This window comes from Euprymna scolopes, chromosome 15, assembly GCF_053919585.1.
Source record: "Euprymna scolopes isolate OS-2025 chromosome 15, ASM5391958v1, whole genome shotgun sequence".
Lineage (NCBI taxonomy): Eukaryota > Metazoa > Mollusca > Cephalopoda > Sepiida > Sepiolidae > Euprymna > Euprymna scolopes.
The window spans coordinates 87,916,755-87,938,539 of NC_136496.1; the positions used below are offsets into that span (position 1 = coordinate 87,916,755).

The window sequence follows — 21,785 nt, forward strand, 5'->3', positions numbered from 1 at the left end:
AGATAGAGTGGAGATAGATTCATGTCTTTTCTGTTAGAAAGAGATACGGAGGATAAAAGGACATCCTCAGTTAAAAATTATGAAAAAAACTTTAAATTTATCCTTCAGTGTCTGTGCTAACATTTATATAAAATAATGTCTGAATCAGTGAAAGTTTTAAAAAATGAAAAAATAATATATATATATATATATATATATATATGTAGATTTCTTGTTGATTTTTTTAAAATGATAATACGGTTAATTAGCATTTTCACCATGATCTTTTTTCTTAGAAAATCACCCATATTTTTGGACAAACAAATATTATTTTACTTACAAAACAGTAATTATTACTGTTTTATAAGTAAAATAAAAATAATAAATAAATAACATTCAATTAAGCTCACATGCACAGATCATGATGTCATAATCATAAGATCACTCTAGTCATCCAGACATTCATATAAAAATGTTAATTTCAATTGTATTTCTCGTGGTTAACGTTGGCCATGCGGTTTGTTCTTTACTAATGGAGTCAGAGATGGCTTTGTGGTTGGGCTCGAATTTCCCGACCGGCTGTACTCTTAACTCTCTTCATTGATGAATCCTTGAAAGAATGAAACACTAGTGTCTGTAGGTATTAAAAATAATTCTAGTAATAATCATATTATATATATATATATATATATATATATATATATATATATATATATATATATATATATATATATATATATATATATAACAGGTTTCTTCAGTCTTTGACAGACTATGGATACCTATGTAAGGGTGCCTGCACATAAAATCTTTGTGGCAGGAGGTGTGCAATCTCCAACCACACCTCTCCTGAGTCGACATTGTTAAATACCAGTGACAAGTGAAATGTATGTACAGGATGACTGGAAACAAATGCCGAGAAAAGCAAAGAGCACATACAGCGTTAGAATTCCCAAATGGTCACCTATCTGGTACTAACCAGGCTCAACGTTGCTCAACTTCAGTGATCTGACGAGACCTGGTGTGTCAACGCAATTATGTCATATATATATATATATCAGCATAGAAAGCAGAAAAAAAATAGATTGAAGGTGGGGTTTTCTGACTTCTTGCTTTCTCAATTTATTGAAATTGAGAAAACAGATTCGTCCAGCACTTAAAAAAAAATTTTATTTCATTTTTTGTTAACTTTTGTGTGATGGAACAGATATCTATCTATCTACTATTATATAAAAGGAACTTTGTTTGTGTGTGTGTCTGTGTGAGTTTGTTGCCTATACACTGGAAAATAACTGAGCCGATTTTTATGAAATTTCACATGAAGGTACTTTATGTGCCTGGCAGTGTTCTTAGTTAAGTTTTAATTACAATGCTTTCTATAAGTATCAATAATTGGTAATAATAATCTCATGAAAGAAGAAACAGGCGATTTTGACCAAAGTTAACACCTTAAACAGCCTAACATTACAAATGCATTTGAGAAATTTATTACCACACATGAAAGGCCTGGCATATAAAATCAACAGTAGTTGCTAAGGGGTTAAAATTGAAAATATGTTATGGTTTCAGTTCTAGCTGATGGTACCTAAGTCATTTTTTTTTAAAACTTGAAATCACTACTATACATTGAATACAATATAATAATCAATAGTGAATTGGCTCTATAATAATGAAAAATCTGCATGAATTAAAATATCATATTTAAGTGTATTTTACAACCAGGCAACGCCGGGTAGACTGCCAGTACATCTATAATTTAAAAAAAAAAGAAAAAAGAGACAAATTTATGCAAACTCATATTTTATTCCAATAATCTAATTTCTAAGTTTTCTCAACTTCAAATTAGTTATAGAGGTCTGGTTTTTCACTCAAACAACCTTTGATTCGCTGTTCAGAAAATAAATAATTTTAAAATTAAAAAAAAATTTTTTTTATTGTTATAAAATAAATCTCATTATATACACAATATACATTAGTAAGATATTTTTTTCACTGAAACCAGGACAACAACCACCATTCATGACAAAATGAGACTGGATGAAATTGCTTACTTACAGCTTGGTTGTTTTACAGCATATCAATTTTTTCCGGGTTATTTAATGCTGAATCTGGTAATTTGGAGAAAAAAAATTATGCTTTAAGTTCTTTACATCTTCAAATACATATTCGTAATGATTAGTTTAGGTTGTTTTGGAAAGAAATTTTTTTTTTTTGGCTTTGCTGACCATGATTGAGTTTTGTAAAGAGAAAGGAAAGAAAAAAAATAATAACATCAGGAAACCAGTATCTTCAGAAAGCCTGATTTGGTAGCATCAGAATCTACTTCTAGAACGAATAAGAAAAACATACATAAAAAAAACAAAAACAAAAAAAGTTCTTTTCTTATCAGCAGAATGTTCAGAACCTGTCCGGCTATATATAGACAATGACAAATCGAATGTGATGATGTCAGTAACATATTCTTCTCACAAGCAGCTCAACTGAGCATGATGGTCAATTTGATCATCCAAGTAATAAAGATCCTCTTCACTGAGATCCAAACGCCATCAGCATCAGGAAACTAAAGGTCCTTTTTAACAGTAGCAGAGTATATACGTTGTTTTAGTCGAATTCTTCAGTCTTGGAAAACTATGATGTTGCATTCTGAAGAGTGCAAAGCCCAGATAATTAATTATAGTCTGCAATGGTTTCGGCATAATGACTATGCCCTACTTGAGTGGATATGCAGCTGCAAAATGGAAGATCTCTTGCATCAACTCCATATCACGTTTAGATATCTTAGGTATTAAGGAATATGGTAAACCTAGAAAGACCTGCTTGATCGCATAAGCAGTGATATAACTGCAGGGAACTTGATCGATGTTAATCCTTCAGATTACATTGCATGGAGAGTAGGTGTGAGATGTAACTTGAGGTTTCCCATCCTAATGTCTGGGATACTCACAACACTCTAAATACCTAAACCAGATAATGCAGGATGCCACATGTGATTAAATGCTTTAAAAATTAGTACAAACCTAAATTTTGTTCAGCCAGTAGTGTCCACTAGCAAACAAAAAGAATAAAGAAAAGTACTGCTTTTATTTATGTGCAGGTGATCTCGTAAAGTAAGATTTCTCATTACCTCATATTCAAATGAGATGCTATCGGTTGGAATAAAAAGCTTGATTTTCAGAGACTAAGTTGATTCAGATTTTGGAGTAGTGAGTTTTGACAGCAATGTGTCAAAATTAGAGCAGTATGTATGTTGAATTTAACTCTGAAAATTATTAATTGAAAGTGCAGAATAATTAACAATCCATTCAGGAAAATGTAGAATAGTTGACAATTGATTATTTATCCCCCCCCCCAATCCCTTCTTCACATCGTTGGAGTAACCCACTGAAAAAAAATCAAGCACCAATACACAAGATTTCAGTATTATTGCAGAAGTCACCAGATTGTTACTGCACAAAATCTTGAATTGTCTTTAACACCAGATTTCTCCTTAGAGCCGGTACAGTCATAAGGCAGCAGATGTTTCAGATCAGTCTTCCTTCTCTTAGATGAGTTGTCTTCTCAGTGTGATGAGCCCTTCCCTATCCAAAGCTTTTCAAGAGCAAGGTAACCTGCTTTCACCCCTTTTTAGCAATAATAGTAGTTCAACTGGGTTAATACCTAAACCACAAAAGCAAGTTAGAAACTGGACATAGTTGTTAGAAATTGCTGAAGATGCATGTCGTAATGGGTATTTTATAGACAAAACTCATTAGATGAATAACTCACGCAGCAACAAATATTTAAAACAATGGCCGAAGCAGTTTACAATTTGGAAGCCAACCTTCTTTTTTTGAAAGAAATTTTTTTTAACCATACTATTTTTAAGGGGCTAAAATTGCTTTTAACCCTGTTCAGAAAATGTCTAGTACTGCCTGCCATTTTTCTTTCTTTCTTTTTTTTATGTACTAAAGCACCATTGCCACTCAAGAATAAGGATTAAACGAGTTTGCCAGGTGGATAGTGAGATAACACTGAGAATTGATAACAATTGTTGAAATGGGCAAAATTTGATTATTTAAGAAGGCTTAAGAATTTGTTAACATTGAACTTAAAGATGACTATATTGTAGTCAGCTGGAAAGCAGCACCATGGTATTGTGTTACACAGATTTTGAAAAAAAACAAAAAAACTTTTGCTCAATGAGGTTATGCTTAGTTTTAGGTACACAGAGCAAGAAAAAAAGATTATTTACAATGGTTGTAGCCAGACGAGTTTTGCTGTGAATGTTTTACAGAATGGAGACCATATATTGGAGCTCAGAAAAATAACTTATCTGTTTTACATTTTTTACACGACTTTCAAATTGTAAAATACTTGCGTCCATTTCCAAAACCAACTTGCGATTCTCCATCGATACTCAGGACGGACTATGTAACTAACAAAATCCTTTGTATATCCATTCTTACAAGTACCAAATTGTTTTTGTAAAAACAAATTGAAATATCTATCAAAATAAAATGTTTCTTTTATTTTTTTATTCTTGCCAAAATAAGAATCTTGTAATTTCCAAAGATATATGTAAACATGCTTTGTGAGAGATTTGGAACTTTGCAAGCTCCTTTTCGTTTCATGCGAATGCTGTGTAAAAAGCAAACATTGTCTTTCTTTAAGCACAGTTTAGGATGCAGCCATAGTATGCGTCATGGAGGTCGATAAGATGTGATTGCGATATTGAACACTCAGACCAGTCATCCAGAATTTAAGCAATTGTTTATCTTCATCTTTGGCTCCTACAACCTGCAGCAGCTTTTTTGTGTCATCATCGGAACGGCAACCACCAGCTTTTGTAAATTTAAACAACACCTTCACTTTGCTGGAAAAATAGAATAATAAATAAAAAGTTATAGTAATAAATATATAATTTCAAAAAATATTTATAAATAAAGTGTTTTTTTTACAATGAAATTCGGTGTTTAAAGAAAAGAAAAGAAAAATGTTTGAACACATCAGTAAATCTTATATACCTAATATATATATATATATGTATATGATTAAAAAATTTTCTTTTTTTAAATTTCAAGTTTACAAATTGAATAATTCTGTAAACTTAAAGCAAGTATAAATATTAATATTTATATGACAATGCTAACCAGACGAAAAAGCTCAATATTTAAGATAGAGCATTGATAGAAGAAACTCAATATAAACTCTGGAAATTAGATAAGGAATACAAAATTTTAAACATTATGTGTTGATCAGCAAAATTTATAGCCTATCTATGAATATCATTTTCCTAACTACTTTCCTCTGCGGATAAGAACCATTCTTTGAAACTCAATGGAATAGGGAAACATTTTAAGTTATTGTATTCCTTGTCAAATAATAAATTGTTGTAATTTCTAATTTACAAAGTTTATATCAAATTGCTTATATATATATTTGAGAATTTTCTGCTTTTTCTGAGTTCCCAGAAGGAAATATTCAATGTTGACATACAAATATTAATTGTTCTCTGTGAATGAAACAGATCTGTAAAATGTACTGTTTTTTTTTTTAATTTTTGGGGAAAACAAATTGGTAGCAAAATTGTTGTTCATCTATCAGGTGTCTTCATTAAGTTTCTAGACTTTTTTTTTGAATGGTACTTTTATTGATAGTACACACATGAAACTCCAGTCCCTTTTGAAATAATCAACTCTGAATCAATTGCAATGCGCTTGTACAAATCCAGCAACTACTGGAAGACTGTATGGAAGTCCTCTTGTGTGAGCGTGTCAATGACCCTTGTCACAGCTTCTTTCACCACCTCAATTGTCTCATAACAACAGCCTCTAAGGTTTTCCTTAAGCTTAGGGAATAACCAAAAGTCACAGGGAGCAAGGTCTGGACTATTGGAAGGGTGAGGAAGTGTCTTGATACCCATCTTGGTCAAATAGTCTGTGACAAGGATGGAGTAATCTTGGGACAAACTTTGTGCAAATTTTCCACATCTTCAGTTCTTTGCAAATAATTGTGTGTACAGTTCTACACTGACATCAAACAGTGCACTTATTGTCTATAGACACAAGACGATCTTTATCCATGAAATTCTTTATTTGACGAATCAACTCTGGTATTCTGACTTCTTTACTTCTCCCACACCTCTTATCATCTCTCACAAATCCCTGCCTTCCTTGAATCTCTTATGCCACTCAAAAACTGATGCTAGATTTATCCAAGATGGTCCAAAAGCAGTCTGAAGCATTCCATAAGTTCCTGCGGCATTTTTCAAAGTTTAAAACAGAATTTTATTGCATATCATTCTCCTAAAGTGTCCTCATGTCCAGATTGCATTTTTGAAATTCACCAGCTGTGACAATCAGACTTTAGTAGAGTGTATTCCAATTCCCGCTGTAGCTATTCATTTGAATCTGAAATCATAAAAATTAGTTTTTTTTTTTTTTATTCAATTTTCACCCCAAACAAGGCACAGTGCCACTTTGAAGCAGGGGGCTACTATCAGGGACTTAATTAATGAGGTCATTATGAAGGGAGATGAGTAGAAAGATGTTTGTTAACATTACACTTGAACGTCTGCATATCAGTGCAGTTGGGAAAGCAGAATCCCGGAAGGGAGTTCCAAAGACCTGCAGTTCTGGGGAAGAAACTATTGGAGCAAAAGGCTTTCTTGCACCTAGGGATCTCTACTGTAAAGGGATGAGACTTAGTAGCTTGGCGGGTTTGTCGGGGGTAGTTACGTCGGGGAGGTACAAGTGTTTGCAGTTCGTCAGAGCATTCACCATTAAAGTATCTGTAGAACAGGCAGAGGGATGCAACATCTCGTCGATGGGACAGAGGCTGAAGCCTAGATGACAGTTCAGGACCTATCAGGTTGGCAACTCTCTTTTGAACCCTGTCCAGGAGCGAGAGACAAGCAGCAGATGCACCAGCCTAGATGTGACAACAGTACTCCATACATGGGCGAATGGTGGCCTTATAGAGGTATAGGATACTGTCAGGCGTAAGTAGTTTTCTAGCACGGTAGAAGGAGCCAACCTTCCTTGCAGCAGCCTTGGCAATGCTCTCAAAGTATCTATTCCAGTTCATATTCCCTGTAAACGTTAGGCCGAGGAGTTTAAAAGAAGTACTTTCAGGCAATGTGTTCTTGGCCATTGCTATTAGTGGTAGAGAAGGTTTCTTGTAGTTATTGAAGGAAACAAGCTTAGTCTTAGCAGCATTGAATGTGACCATCCATTTTTGTCACCATTCCACTACAGATTGGAGGTCATCCTCTAGTGTTTCTGCCATTTCCTTGGATATGTGATTATTTGTTTTCCCCTCATATCTGTTATAGAGAGTGGTGTCATCGGCAAATATACCCATCTCCGAAACAATATTATCAGGGAGGTCATTTATGAATATCAGGAATAATAGAGGCCCAATGATAGACCCCTGAGGTACTCCCGCATTTATGTCATATTGTTTAGATGTACGACCGTCGAGGACAACTTCGATTTTTCTATTACTTAAGAAGGATTTAATTACATTATGAATTCTTCCAGTGATTCCATATGATCTAATTTTCCTTAGAAGACCATCGTGCCATACCCTGTCAAAAGCCTTAGATATATCAAGGGCTACCGCTCTACCCTCCCCTATTTTGTCCAATGAACAGTATATACGTTCAGAAACTACAGTTAAGATATCTACTGTTGAACGGGCTTGCCTGAATCCATATTGTTTGTCAGTCAGGAGTTTAGCAGGTGCTGGACTAGGGCTTGATTAACTAAGGACTCAAATATTTTGGCAAAAAGCGGGAGGAGGCTAATGAGGCGATAATTTAGTGGGTCAGTTCATCAGAATTCTTGAAGACTGGTACCACAGAGGCGGTTTTCCAGCAGTCGGGATAGCAAGATTCGTTAAGGCATTTATTGTAAAGTTTGGAGAGAACTGGAGCAACCTCGGCAGAGCATTTTGTTAATAGCACAGCCGGGATGAGATCTGGTCCGCATGCTTTTGAGGTGTCTAGGTTTTTTATAATAGCATGTACCTGAGAAGGGGTGATTTTCAAATCGTCTAGTGTGGCGTCTGTTCGCAGAGGAAAATCAGGGAGGGAGTGGTGTACCGAGTTCAGTGTGGAGTTAGAGGCAAACTGACTGGCAAGCAGATTAGCCTTGTCAGTTGCCGTGCAAGCAACCTCATGATTGTTTGATAGTGGGGGAATAGTTGACTGTCCATTATTTACTATGCTGTTGTAGATTTTCCAAAAATCCCAGGTTCCTAATTTCTGTGCTTCGATGCGTTTTCTGGTGGTTTCAGAGTAATCTGTCTTAGCTGTCTCTATCACTCTTTTACAATTATTTCTAGCTTCTATAAACTTCTGTTTATTGGAGCTGGACTTATGTCGGTTGAATCTACGGAACGCATGCTGCCTTTGACAAATGGCAGCTGCACAAGCAGAAGTAAACCATTGGGGAGAGTGGGGCTTGCTATAGAATTTCCGTGTGGGAACATGTGCTTCAATTGCAGTCTTGAACCATTCAGTGGTCTCATTTGCACACTGTTCTGCTGGAAGAGTAAAGATATTTTGCCATGGGGCATCTCTGATTAGTTCCCTGATGGCTTCCGAATCAGCCTTTTTGTAATACCTCGTTGTTTTGAGTAGTGGGTCTTCAGTTTTAGGGCGAGAATTTAGGCTGATTTCTACCATTATCACAGCATGATCAGCATTCCCAAGTGGGCTGTGGGCCTTTGTTGTACAGTCATCGGGAACCGTTGTCAGAAAGAGATCTAGAAGTGAGGCATGTTGATCTTGCTGGTCTGGGAAATGTGTCGGAAATGTAACCAACTGAGATAGGGAATGGGATATAGAGAAGCTATAGTTATAAGATCTATAGCAATAACATACTGAATTTTCAAAAGTCTACAACAATTTTAAATGATTGTACAAAAAAAATTCTGGAAACTTACTGAAGGCACCTCATACATAGCTTTCAAGTAGATTAATTTTGGTAATCCACTTAATTTTAAAATGCATGTGAAGATTCAGGGCTTATATTTTTTTTTTTCTTTTTTTTGTATTCAATTTTCACTCCAAACAAGGCACAGTGCCACTTTGAAGTAGGGGGCTACTATCAGGGACATAAGTTGCATGGATATTAGATTATGAAGGGATATGTGCAGCAAGATGTCTGTTCACATTACACTTGAACTTCTGCATGTCTGTATAGTTGGGAAAGCAGAATCCAGGAAGGGAGTTCCCAAGTCTAGCAGTTCTGGGGAAGAAACTATTGGAATAGAAGGTTTTCTTACATCTAGGGATCACTACTGTGTAGGGATGGGAATTAGCTGCTTGTCGGGTTTGTCGGGGGTATTTACGTCGACGGGGTACAAGTGTTTGTAGTTTGTCCGAGCATTCACCATTAAAATACTTGTAGAACAGGCAGAGGGATGCAACATTTCATCGATGGGACAGAGGCTGAAGCTTAGATGATACTTCAGGACATATCGAGTTGGCAACTCTCTTTTGAATCCTGTCCAGGAGCAAGAGATTAATAGCAGACACACCAGCCCAAATGTGACAACATTACTCCATACATGAGCAATGGTGGCCTTATAGAGGACCAGGATACTTTCAGGCGTAAGTAGCTTTCTAGCACAGTAGAGGGAGCCCACCTTCTTTGCAGTAGCCTTTATGACAGTTCTAAATAAACTAACATGAAAACTCTGATACTAATCTATCAGGCAAAAAATAATTAAAAAATATAGCAAAAATTATGGAAAATTACCAAAAATATAAATCAGTTTTATCATATATTTTTGATTCTTCATTGGTACAAGAAATTATGATATTGGTTAAATGACAGATTGACTTATCTTCCTGGTTTTATGTAACTCTTCTAAATTAAGTGTCCATGCCAATAGAAGGATGATAATCAAGAACAAAATTGGGAGGGGGCATTTAGAACAGTTTTTTTTATTGATCTTTGGTTTGAAATTTAAAATACACTTTCTTGGTCTTTGGGTTAGGATCAAAGTATAGTTAAAATTTCCAATCAATTTGGGGATATCTTAAGTAGGACAATCCATAGTGTAAATGTGACATTGTGGTGACTAAGATGATTCTAGTTATGAGTAGGACAGTCATTTTTTTAATCATTTTTGACCAAGAATGATAGAGACTCGTACTCCCCACATTTTTTATGGTCTTCTGCTTAACTTGTTTAAAATTTAACTTTAAAAATATTTTTCTTCAAATAGTTCAAAGTGTAATATCTGTTTTTTCATCTGTTGGAGGAAGGAAAATCCTTTTTAACTGGAAAGAGAGAGGGAGGTAAAAAAGAAAATGGGGATAGAGTAAGATAGAGAGGAGTGATAGAGAAAGGTACAGAAGTTTAACTCTTCTATTTTATTATCGATGCCCCAGACAACAACTACAAAACAAATACCCACAAAGTTGATATATTTTTGATCAGTGTTGCCCTGGATAAATAATATCTAAACATTTTAAAAAATCAATTCTTTGGGGATCAGCTGGGTCAGGTTTCGTCAATAAGGAGGGGTGGGGGCTTTTCAAGCTATTAGCAATGTTATGTATTACAGAAAAGGAGGGGTGAATAACCTATATTATTATTTTAAATTTGTTAAAGCAAGAGAGAGAAATTGGATGGAGGAAGAAAAAAGATGGGTGGAGGAGAGGAATTTAGAAAATGAGGAAGGAGAGAAAGATAGAGAGATAGGTAGAGATATAAAGATGTTACTAACAATTTTTAACTTCTATTTCGTTTGTGATGTGCCCAGATAACACTGGGTAGTCCTACTAATATATCATAAAAGGGAGCATAAAAATTGGTTCTTCTTTCTTATAATAACAAAATCCAACAGCCAATCTTCTTTCTTATAATAGCCAATCAGACAGTCGAAAAATTGAGTTTCATTAAAAAACAATGACAACTTCTTACTTTTTATGTAAATTTAGACTAAAAGCAATGGTATCTACTTAATTGTCATGTCGCAATTAGGTAAATATTACTGCGTTATTACATAAAACAAGTATTTTCAGGATTCAATGAAAAAAACGATTTTATCATGTTTGCTGATAACGTAAACACAAGGGAAATAACTCATTTCTCAAGTTTTCAGAAATTAATTACCTCCCTTGCTACTATGTGCACGATTCATTTATGTAAACAAATTTCCAAATATCTTTGAAAACTATTTTGTTTAATAATTAATTTTCTACCTTATCGTTTTTCGTAATTTTTGGATATTTTCATTACTGTGATATTATAATGAAGTAGATATTATTAGTTTTACTTAAAATTCAATATTTGGATTTTCGAATTTCGCTGCTATAAAAAAGAACCTAAAAATCATCTGACCAAATACATATTCGACATTCAATATTAAACATGGTTTAATCTTATTACATTTTTATAAAAAACGTTAAACTTGATTTTCTCGTGGATAAAAAACGTATTAACTTAAATATATATAAAAAGAAAATGCGTTCTTGTTTTTACTTACTTCATCCATTCCTCTTTTAAACAAATCAAACATTGGTCAATTACTTCATGGTTCAAATTTGTATTCCGTAAGGCAAGTTCCATCTGGGTTAACACTTTAGGAGCTGAAAATATTTTTAAAAATGAATAAATGAAAATAATACCAAAATAAATTAAACATTAACTTTTCCAGTCACAGTAAAATAGACTGTGAGAAAGTCTATTTAGGAAGTAAGGTTTAACGGTAAATAACTTTTCTACCCTAGAGTTATCTCCTTTGCTCAAAGAGACTGGGATGCATTAGTAACCTGACACAAATTTGACCAGACGAAAGCAAAACAGGAAAATTGAGTTAAGATGATTACTGACATTGGCTTAGCAAACTTTTTCATTTTCATAGTAATTCTCTTAGTTGTAAAATGCTAAATAAATCATTTATAATGTTGATCTTTATGGAATCGTTTTCATCCTTTTATTTCTTCACAAAAGTTGCCAACATCCATAAGTTAAATAATCACATGAATTCGAGCCTAGCAGAAGCAGGTAATCAGTCTGTATCACTATCCACTTCACTATTGTCGACTGCATATAAAACTGTTCTACTGCAGCTATATTTTGTGATCTATTGGATTCATCCGTTTAACAAGAAAACCTGATCAACTGGACATGTACCAGTGGAATGGTGTTTATATCATCTCAAACAGAATGTCAATCCAAATCAGCTTTCTAGCATCCATCTTAATATAAAATCAATATTTGGTTGATGAGGCTAATGTATGCGATCATATAATTATCTGCAACTGACGCCTATAAGATTTCTATAAAAAAAACAAAAAACTAATCAGTTGGTATCAAAGTAAAAAATAATGGAGATAAATTTTCTTTTCACGCCATGGGATAACAATCGCTATAATTATTTAGTAAGTTTTATGAATAAATATTGTTTTATTTTCTTGTGTAAACTAGCACTTCAGCTCGGCTTTGCTTGGGCCTTATGTACTGTTCATAACATGCCCTACATGTGAATACACTTTATGTAAGATTTCAAATGTTTAGACCAAAAATTGTCTGAGTCATTTCATAGAGATTGCAAATGTAAATTTTTTAAAACTTTGACCCCAATTCTGACCCCTTAACATTTATTGTTTTGGGCTCAAATCAAATTATAAAGTTTGATCCATGTCCAAATAACCTACATTTAAACTTTTAAGTGTTTAGACCCAAAATTGGCAGTGGAGTTTGGTAGAGTTTTCAATGGTCAAATCGTTGCACTTTGACCCCTTAACAGCTAAATTTCTGGTCGAAAACCGATTAAAAAGATTTTCCCAAATCTCAATACTCCTTATGTCAAATCTCGAGTCTGTAGCCTGAAAATTGACAGAGTTATTTGGTAGGGAAATATACACAGACATTTTCACTTTTATAGATAGACTAGCATTTCAGCCCGGCGTTGCCCGGGTGTTTGGAGGTGTATGTTGAGCAAAAAAAAAAAAAAAAGGTTAATTTTTTTAACTTTGACCCCTATTATGACCCCTTAACATTTACTGTTTTTGGGCTCAAATCAAGTTATTAAGTTAGATCCATGTCCAAGGAACCTATATCTAAAATTTCAAGTGTTTAGACCCAGGAGTTTAGTAGAGTTCTCAAAGGTCAAATCGTTGAAATTTAACCCCTTAGCAGCCAAATTCCTGGCCGAAAACAGATTACAAATATTTTCCCAAATCTCAGTACCCTGTACATCACATTTCAAGTCTGTAGATTGAAAATTTACAGACTTGAAAATGTACACAGACACACACACACAGAGACACGTTCACTTATATATATATATATATATATATATATATTATTAAATGCAACAGAGACATTTTGTTTTATGATTCTTTTTTTTTAATTGTTCGATTTTTCATATAATCTTTTCTTTTTTTCAAACTCAAAAATATTAATAAAGGTTTCATAATTGCTGCTGTCACGAGCGCTTTCGATCTTCATCCACGAATCGAAAGCACTCGTGATTACTTCAACACCTGAAGATGATTCGTGGATGAATAGAAAGCGCTCGTGACAGCAACAATTATGAAACCTTTATTAATATTTTTGATTTTGAGAAAAAAAAAAGATTATATGGAAAATCGAAAAATTAAAAAAAAAGAATCATAAAGTAAAGTGTCTCCGTTGCATTTAATAATATGTGCTTGAATGCAAAAAATGCTGCCTAAATATACCAATTTCATATATATATATATATATATATATATATATATATATATATATATATATACTAGCATTTCAGCCTGGCGTTGCCCGGGTGTTTGGCTGTGTATGTTGAGCAAAAAAAAAAAAAATTTTTTTAAAAGTGGTAGTAGAAAGGCTGGCTCGAACCCGTACTGCAAAGGAGGAAAAGAATGGGGAAAAAAACCTGACGTCTTTGCGGTTACGACCACCGCAAAACCTGAAGTGACTTATGTTAACATTTAGGCTAGACAATCGAAAGGGGAGGATAACTTTAAAAAATATCGGCGAAAAAAGCGACCCCCACCTCTGTAGAAAAGTGACTAGTTAAAGGTGAAGGTATTAATGTTTTTAACCATTTTTTTCGATATTTGTCGTATGAAAGTTCGAACTTTAAAACTATAATGATCTTGGTAAAATCTGTCGCCTTTGTCGAAAGTTTTAGGCAGACATGCAAACATACATACATGCATACATTTATATATTGGTAACTAAAAATTTTCGACCCAAACCGATGAAAAAGCTTGCCCTATCTCTGAATACCCTTTATGTAAAATTTCAAATGTTTAGACTAGAAATTGTCTGAGTAATTTGGTAGAGACCGCAGAGGTCAAATTTTTTAAAACTTTGACCCCTATTATGACCCCTTAAAATTTATTGTTTTGGGCTCAAATCAAGTTATTAAGTTAGATCCATGTCCAAGGAACCTATATCTAAAATTTCAAGTGTTTAGACCCAAAATTGTCGGAGGAGTTTGGTAGAGTTCTCAAAAATCAAATTGTTGAACTTTGACCCCTTAACAGCCAATTTTCTGGCCGAAAACCGATCACATAGATTTTCCCAAATCTCATTACCCTGTATATCAAATTTCGAGTCTGTAGACTAAAAATTGACAGAGTTATTGCGTAGGGAAATGTACACAGACAGACACATTCACTTTTATAGATATATATATAGATAGATAAGTAAAAACATATTTAGTAGGTTTACTAATCGTTCAACTCTTAGGCCTAATTCTTTCCTTTTTCATATATAATTTTTTTTTTTTACGTTTTCACTCTGAATTTTGTTAGCATCCCTATTAGAGCCAATCCATCATCATCATCATCATCTCGAAATAGGCCAACATGACTGTCTTCAGTATATTTGTCAGGGTGTAATCATCATCATCATCATCATCATCATCATGCAGTCCGTCAGTCTTAACGATGACTAATCGGGGCCTCAGTGCTTTATCCCTTGGTGTTGGCATAGTCTCACTCCATCACCACAGGACTTTCCACCTTGGCTCCAAACTTGGCACAGTTTAGGTGCAGTATCTGTTGCATATCAGATAGACACCTTCTGAACCTCCAATGCTCATGTCCAATGGAGCGACCCCACGACGACTGGCAGCAGAGGAGGCCGCAGCTTCTGGCCAAAAGTAATCTCAGTGAGATAAACAGTTGCTCTATCGTGTCTGCTACTACGCCTTTTCTTTCTGGATGAGGTTCCCAACCAATGACACCCACAAGACAGTGGGGTAGGGGTTGGTGGTGTGCCAGGACATGTCCACACATCGGTGGGCCATAACGCACTACCTCTGGAGTTCCTTACTACTCCGAGATCTCCTACAAGTTTGGCTTGGGGCCGCAAGGCACCCAGTTACTGTGTGTGGTCAACGTGGAGGCACTGTAGGAGTCTTGATGATGGAGAGGCTATGTACTGGCAGGGAAGACATGCATAGCTGCTCCCTTTTCACCACGAGGTTAACCAGCGGTGTTAGCTGGAAGCGAGAAGGCACGCAAGCATGAACTTAACACTAATTTATACCTAACACACTAGACGCATCACATCCCCCTGCCGGATTAAGAATCCAAATGCACACACCGTCAGGGTGTACAGAAAATATCAAATTTCAAGATCTGATTGTATTCTTTGTTTAAAACTAAATTTGGAGTTATTTCGTTGTTTAATCTTTATGTACGACATGTCTTTCTAACTTCCTTTGAATGTTTGTCTCAGACAAACTGTTAATAAATTAAATGTTAAAATATTTACCTTTTATCTTCTGATATGAAGAATTGTTTATGCAAGCTAAAAGAATGATACTTCTCCAACATGTGGTAACCAAACTGATAAAAGTTGGAATATCAATCATCCTTCTTTATAATATAGGGTGTTTTTTTTTTAATAGCAGCAAACTTTAAATTAAAACAAATCACAGAAAAATATTCTTATTCTACAAATATGTGGTTTATTCCAAAGATTAATTTTTAACATTTATAATTTAAATACAATTTCTGGCAAATAATCCCCATGGCTCGCACATATATGGGGTAGTCTAGAGGTTCTATTTTCACAAACTCTACGCATTAAATTAGGTTGTATTTTGGCAATAACATGTTGATCATTGTCTTCCATGTGGTTTATTGTGTCTGGTCTATTAGCATAGATATCGGACTTTACATATCACCAAAGATAATAATCTAATGGGGTTAAATTGTATGAACAAGGTGCACGGTTGATAGGTTCATTTCATGAAATTATTAGTTTATCAAATGTTTAAAAATAAATTTGCATGATTTGAAAATGTTGCTTGCATTTCAGTTTCTTCATGATGAATTGCCAAACCAAGCTGAACTTAAAATAACCAATAGTTATCAAATCTCTAATTAAAGAAAGAAGAGTAGTCAATTTAAAGTTTGCTGCCTCTAAAAAACACCCTGTACTTACAGGTGACATTGTTTTAGAAAAAAGACTAAGATACCTTTATCGGGAAGAGTAACCTGGCTGCTAATTTTGAATTCATACATGTTGAGGTCATCTCGTTTGTCCTTTGGTGTTATGATTTCCATCAGTAGAAATTGTTCAGAACCGAGGATATGATAAGGTAGAGCGACCTCAAGTGGAAGACCAAGAAAGTTGCAACGCCAGGAATCTTCATATTTATCGCTGTATGAAATAGTCTTGCAGCAACCCTTAGGAAGTAGACCCTAAAAAGTAAAATCATTTAAAAAAATGTAAATAAAAATGTGAACAAAAACAACATAGCTACATGTGTACGTCAGCAAAAAAGATGCGATAAAAAGAAAAAGAAAAAAAACAGGATATTTTATTATTTTTCCCCTTCAACTTATGCACATTTTATTTTGATTAATTTTTTTTTTATTTTACTTTTTATTTACTCCAACAAGATAAAATGTCATTAGAGTATAAGAGGTTACTGTGGTAGAAGTCAGACTGATAGAGGATAACCTGGGTGAGGAGTTGTATAGCAAGATGTTTGTTCACTTTACATTTAAATTTTGCATGTCGGTATGGTTGAGGAAACAGGGAGCAATAAAGAAATTCCAAAGGCAAGCATTCAAGGAAAGAAGTTATCAGAGTCAATAATCTTTCATCATCTTAGGATCTCTTCAGTGAAGGAGTGGGATTTTGCTGCAGGTCAGGTGGATTGGGGGTATTTTCATTGAGGAGATAAAAGTGCAGTGTAAGTTCAGCAGAGCATATTCCGTGAAAGTATTCCTAAAACAAGCATAGGGATGCAACTCTGCAATGACATGATGGGCCAGAGCTTAGCAAACAGGTTGGAAATTTATTTTTTTTGCACCGTTGCCAAGAGGAAGAGATAACCTCTATGATATCATCATCGTTATCATATTTGGTTTTACATCCATTTTATATAGTTATATGCATTGGATGGCTTTTAGAAATTAATTTCCAAACTAACTAATCTCTGGCTAGGTCTTTAGTTATCCTTCTTTTTCTAAAAAAATCAGTCCTTATCACTTCCTCCCATATTTTCTTTGACCTTCCCCTGTGAACAAAACCTGCTACTTCAACTATATTTACTAATGCAAGAACTCTCAATCTATGTATTCAATGTGACTATATTACCAAAGTCTCCTGTTCTGCACACATCTCCCTATACTGTCCAGATTTAATTTTTCTCTGACGTTATCAGATCTAAGTCTGTCTTTACCCATCAGATCCTTCTAATATCATTTTCTCTCCATGAAATGTATGTCCTCAAATCTTTCTGGCCAGGTTTCACTTTCATACACTCTTCCCTTAGTGGACAATGTTAATGCTCTTGTTAATAATGGCAGAAGTTCCATGAACTTACTCAATCCACTTATAATTCTCCATCCAGTCCTCCAAGGGAACAAACTTATAGACAACCTCAATAGTTTCACCATCCAAATATATTTTCTCCATATCTTTGTGTAGTGCTTTCAATAAATCCACTAACCTAATGTGTTGGGTTTGGTCAGATTTCACATTACGGATCCATTTAATTATGAATTTTTCATTGTGCTGTAATCGTTTAAAAATCACTACTCATCTTTGATACAGTTCAACAGATCAACTGCTGACAAATTCCATCCTATATTGTCTGGTTACAATTGCTTCCAAGTTTTCTTTGGACCGGCCAACCTTGTTGTGATTTTAGAAATCTATGCTTTTGCAACAGTTTATCTGGCACTTGTACGGTTTAGTCAAGACATTAAAAAATGAAAATATCGAAAAAAGGTTATATTATACATATCCATTTTGGACTGAAGATCTCCGAAAAAAAATTTCATTTAATTTGATCGAGTAGTTTTTTTTTTACAGCGGAAAAACACGTTCTTATGAGAACGCGTTGAAGTCAGCCATTGTGAAATTTGGTGAAGCTGAACAGCATGCCACGGGGAGATAACTCAATGTAAAGTGCCGACACTCCCTTCCCATCTTTAATTCTAGCTTTTCTTCCTAAAAATCAAACCTTTTGCTCGGTATCATAACAAATTGTTTTTTCGCTGTAAAAAAAAAAAAAAAAATTACTTGATGAAATTAAGTGAAATTTTTTTTCAGAGAACTTCGTTTTATAACGGATACGTTAAATATAAACTTTTTTCGATATTTTCATTTTTTAATGTCTTGACTAAACTGTACAAGTACCATTTATCCATATAACCATACAAGCATAACTGATTCATCCTCTATGTTAGAAAAATGTTGCGCTTTCTACTGACCTAATGTGCTTGTTTCATCAGATTTCATTTTGCAGATCCAACTGTTAATCATGGAGCTGCCATTGTTCTTGACGTAATGAATATAAATACACCCGGGTTCCTCCTCACAAGAATATCATTTGCTGGTTTAAGCCATAAATTTGAACAGGTATATCAACCTGGAGGAGACTTTAAAATATATGATGAAAGCATATTACTAGCTATAACTACAAACAACCGTTCATCAAGCTGATTTACTAGACTGTATTACTTGACTACTGTAACCAAGACCACTCAGCTATTTCAAACGAATATCTCTGAATTCTTGCACAACGAGGTTGGCCAAGCATCATTCTCAGAAAGATGTTTAACTTTGATTTGACTTAAGTTGTATATTTCATTGATCTTGCATAAAAAATTTCTCTTACTCTCAATCTGTGCATAAAACTAAACGAGAATTCCATGAGCAGAACTCTTTTCCTAGAATGCTCATCTGTAGAACACAATACCGTGGAGCTGCTTCCAAGCTAACTATCCCATAGTCATTTCCAAGTTTAATGTAAACAAAAGAAACATTACTTACCTTTAATACGTCCAACATGGATTTAACTAACTGTTTTTGTGCTCCTTTCACTATCAATTGGTTACCAATAATCGTGTGGTGTGCAACTGTATGGAAGTTGAGGTAACCAAGGACCTAAAGAAAAAACAAGACACACAGTTTTTATGTTTGACCATTTCTTTTTTTAATGGAAGTCGCTCAAGGCAACACATGAAGCCACTTGATGTAAGGAAAATAATGAAAGACGATTCAGCTTCATAATAACAAAAAAGGTAGACAAAGAATCCCTTCAAATCAAAGTAAACTTTTCACTGATGACAAATACAAAGACAAAATAATAAAAATTAAAACCGTAACATTAGCATAAGTGTGACAGATCCATGCTAGAATTACCTAAAATGATGCACATCCATGCATAACATGACAATCGACAACAATATGTCAACATTTGGCGAGTGTTGATGGAGAAACCTCTCAAAAAGCTAACTAAAAGTTCAGTCTCCTGTATTATCACCTGGGAAATTGCTGACCAGAAAAGCATTATAATTTAACCCTCTACCTTAATTAACTGTCAGTTATCAGCCTAAAAAAGACCCCATCATCAGTGTTCAATCCCCTGAAATCTCAAGGAAGGAAAATGTTACATATCTGGCCGACAAAAAAAAATTTTTAAACACATAAAACAAAAAAAAAAAAAACAGTAACTTAATCATTAACGAGAAAGTTTTTTTGTATGACATATCAATCTTTCAATGCCAAAACATTACTGATTGATTGAACACATTTTGTCCCTGCTCTTCTTGTTGGGGACAAATTATGGGTTCATACTTTTCCTAAAATCAGAGTTTGAGATTTTTTTTCAAGAAAGAAAATTTCAGAAATTTTACCGTTCATTAACAACAGAGCGTTTAGCTTATATACAAAGTAGGAAATTTCATGGGAATATCAAAGTCGCAAGTAGTCCCCAATTGCAAGTATATTGCAGTCAAGGGATGACAACATTAAATTTTTACAGTTCTTGCAGAGAAGTGTTCACGTCCTCCTACATAGAGTCTTCTGCCCAAATGGTCACCCATCTGATTCTGACGATGCTTAATAATGGTTTCCGTTCTGCTAGATCTACAGCAGATGTGCTTACAGTTATATCTCATAGGATTAGCAAATCTCTCGACGGAGGCAACCTTTCTAGAGCAATTGCTCTTGACATATCTAAGGCCTTTGATAGGATATGGCATAAAGGTTTACTTCATAAGATCTCTAGCTATGGTATTGCTGGAAATGTCTTCTCAATTATTAAATCATTTCTTTCTGATAGGTTCATAAGAGTAGTAGTTGAGGGGCAAAAATCTGAAGCTCACAGTATTAATGCCGATGTCCCTCAGGGGTCCATCCTGGGCCCAACTCTTTTCCTGATCTACATTAATGATCTTCCAAATCACATCCTTAAATCATTTGTAGACATCTATGCTGACGACACTACCATTTATGGTAGCACATCTAAGACAGTAAACGACCAAGTTCTCTCCAATTCTCTCTCCTCTGATCTTGAGCACGTAGTACAATGGGGTAAAGAATGGCTGGTTACTTTTAATGCATCTAAAACCAAGCTTCTCTCTTTACATCATCAACATTCTGATCCACATCTGACATCAATTGAAATGAATGGCTCTCGTCTTCAGGAGGTCTCAAGTTTTGACAAACTTCTTGGCTTGACCATTACTCCTGATCTTAAATGGAACACGTACATCAAATCTGTTGCCAAGGCCGCTGGAAAAATGGTGGGATCTTTCTATCGATCCAGTAGATATCTCACTGCTGATGCTATTCTCTATCTATATAAGAGCCAGGTACGTCCAAGGATGGAATACTGTTGCCACATCTGGGCAGGAGCTGCTAGAAAGGACTTGGCCTGCCTTGATAGAGTTTAAAATAGACTTCGTAGCCTCGTAGGAGATGTCCTTTTCTCTTCCTTGCAACCTTTATCTCGCAGAAGAGATGTTGCGAGTTTGTCTCTGATGTATCGTTATTTTCATGGAAAGTGTTCGAATGAGCTTCAATCTATGGTCCCCCCTCGCCAAACTTTCACAAGAAACACTCGTCTAGCTGTAAACACTATCAATAATTCCCCCCACTCTTTATCTGTGCCTAAACCTAAACGTAGATTCCATGAACAAAGCTTTTTTCTTAGAACTGCACGCCTGTGGAATTGTCTTCCGTTTTCCTGCTTTCCGGCTGACTACAATATGGTTGTCTTCAAGTCTAACGTAAATAAGTTCTTGATGAGCCGTTCCATATAAGTTATCAACTTTACCAAATTTTCATTACTAATGATTACTATAATGTCCAATTTCTACTGTACACTCTTTAACCCTTATCCTTGAGTGGCCTCTTGGCCTTGATAATGTGGTGATGCCTATGTAAAAAAAAAAAAAATATTGCTTAACTTTTGTGATCTAACAGTAACTGGTGACTCAAGATGATTATATATTGTATTTTTTTTTTCTAATTTAAATATTGTAAAGTTTTAATTCTTTTTTTAAACAATAAATATTTTGTCTTATTACTGTAAAA

At 34.6% G+C, this 21,785-nt stretch overlaps 1 protein-coding gene across 2 annotated transcripts in view; it reads right to left on the bottom strand.

Moving 5' to 3' along the window:
- Positions 1-4,465: 4,465 nt before the first annotated feature.
- LOC145293958 (folliculin-like) overlaps positions 4,466-21,785 on the bottom strand; it is a 39,809-nt gene continuing 22,489 nt past the window's right edge. For both annotated transcript variants that reach the window (XM_080140830.1, XM_080140829.1), the window contains exons 7-10: positions 19,236-19,349; positions 16,423-16,648; positions 11,464-11,566; positions 4,466-4,831 (exon numbers count right to left, since the gene is read on the bottom strand). In XM_080140830.1, coding sequence (XP_079996956.1) covers positions 4,636-4,831; positions 11,464-11,566; positions 16,423-16,648; positions 19,236-19,349 — 639 coding nt within the window. In that variant the 3' untranslated portion in view covers positions 4,466-4,635. The remainder of the gene's footprint in view (positions 4,832-11,463; positions 11,567-16,422; positions 16,649-19,235; positions 19,350-21,785) is intronic.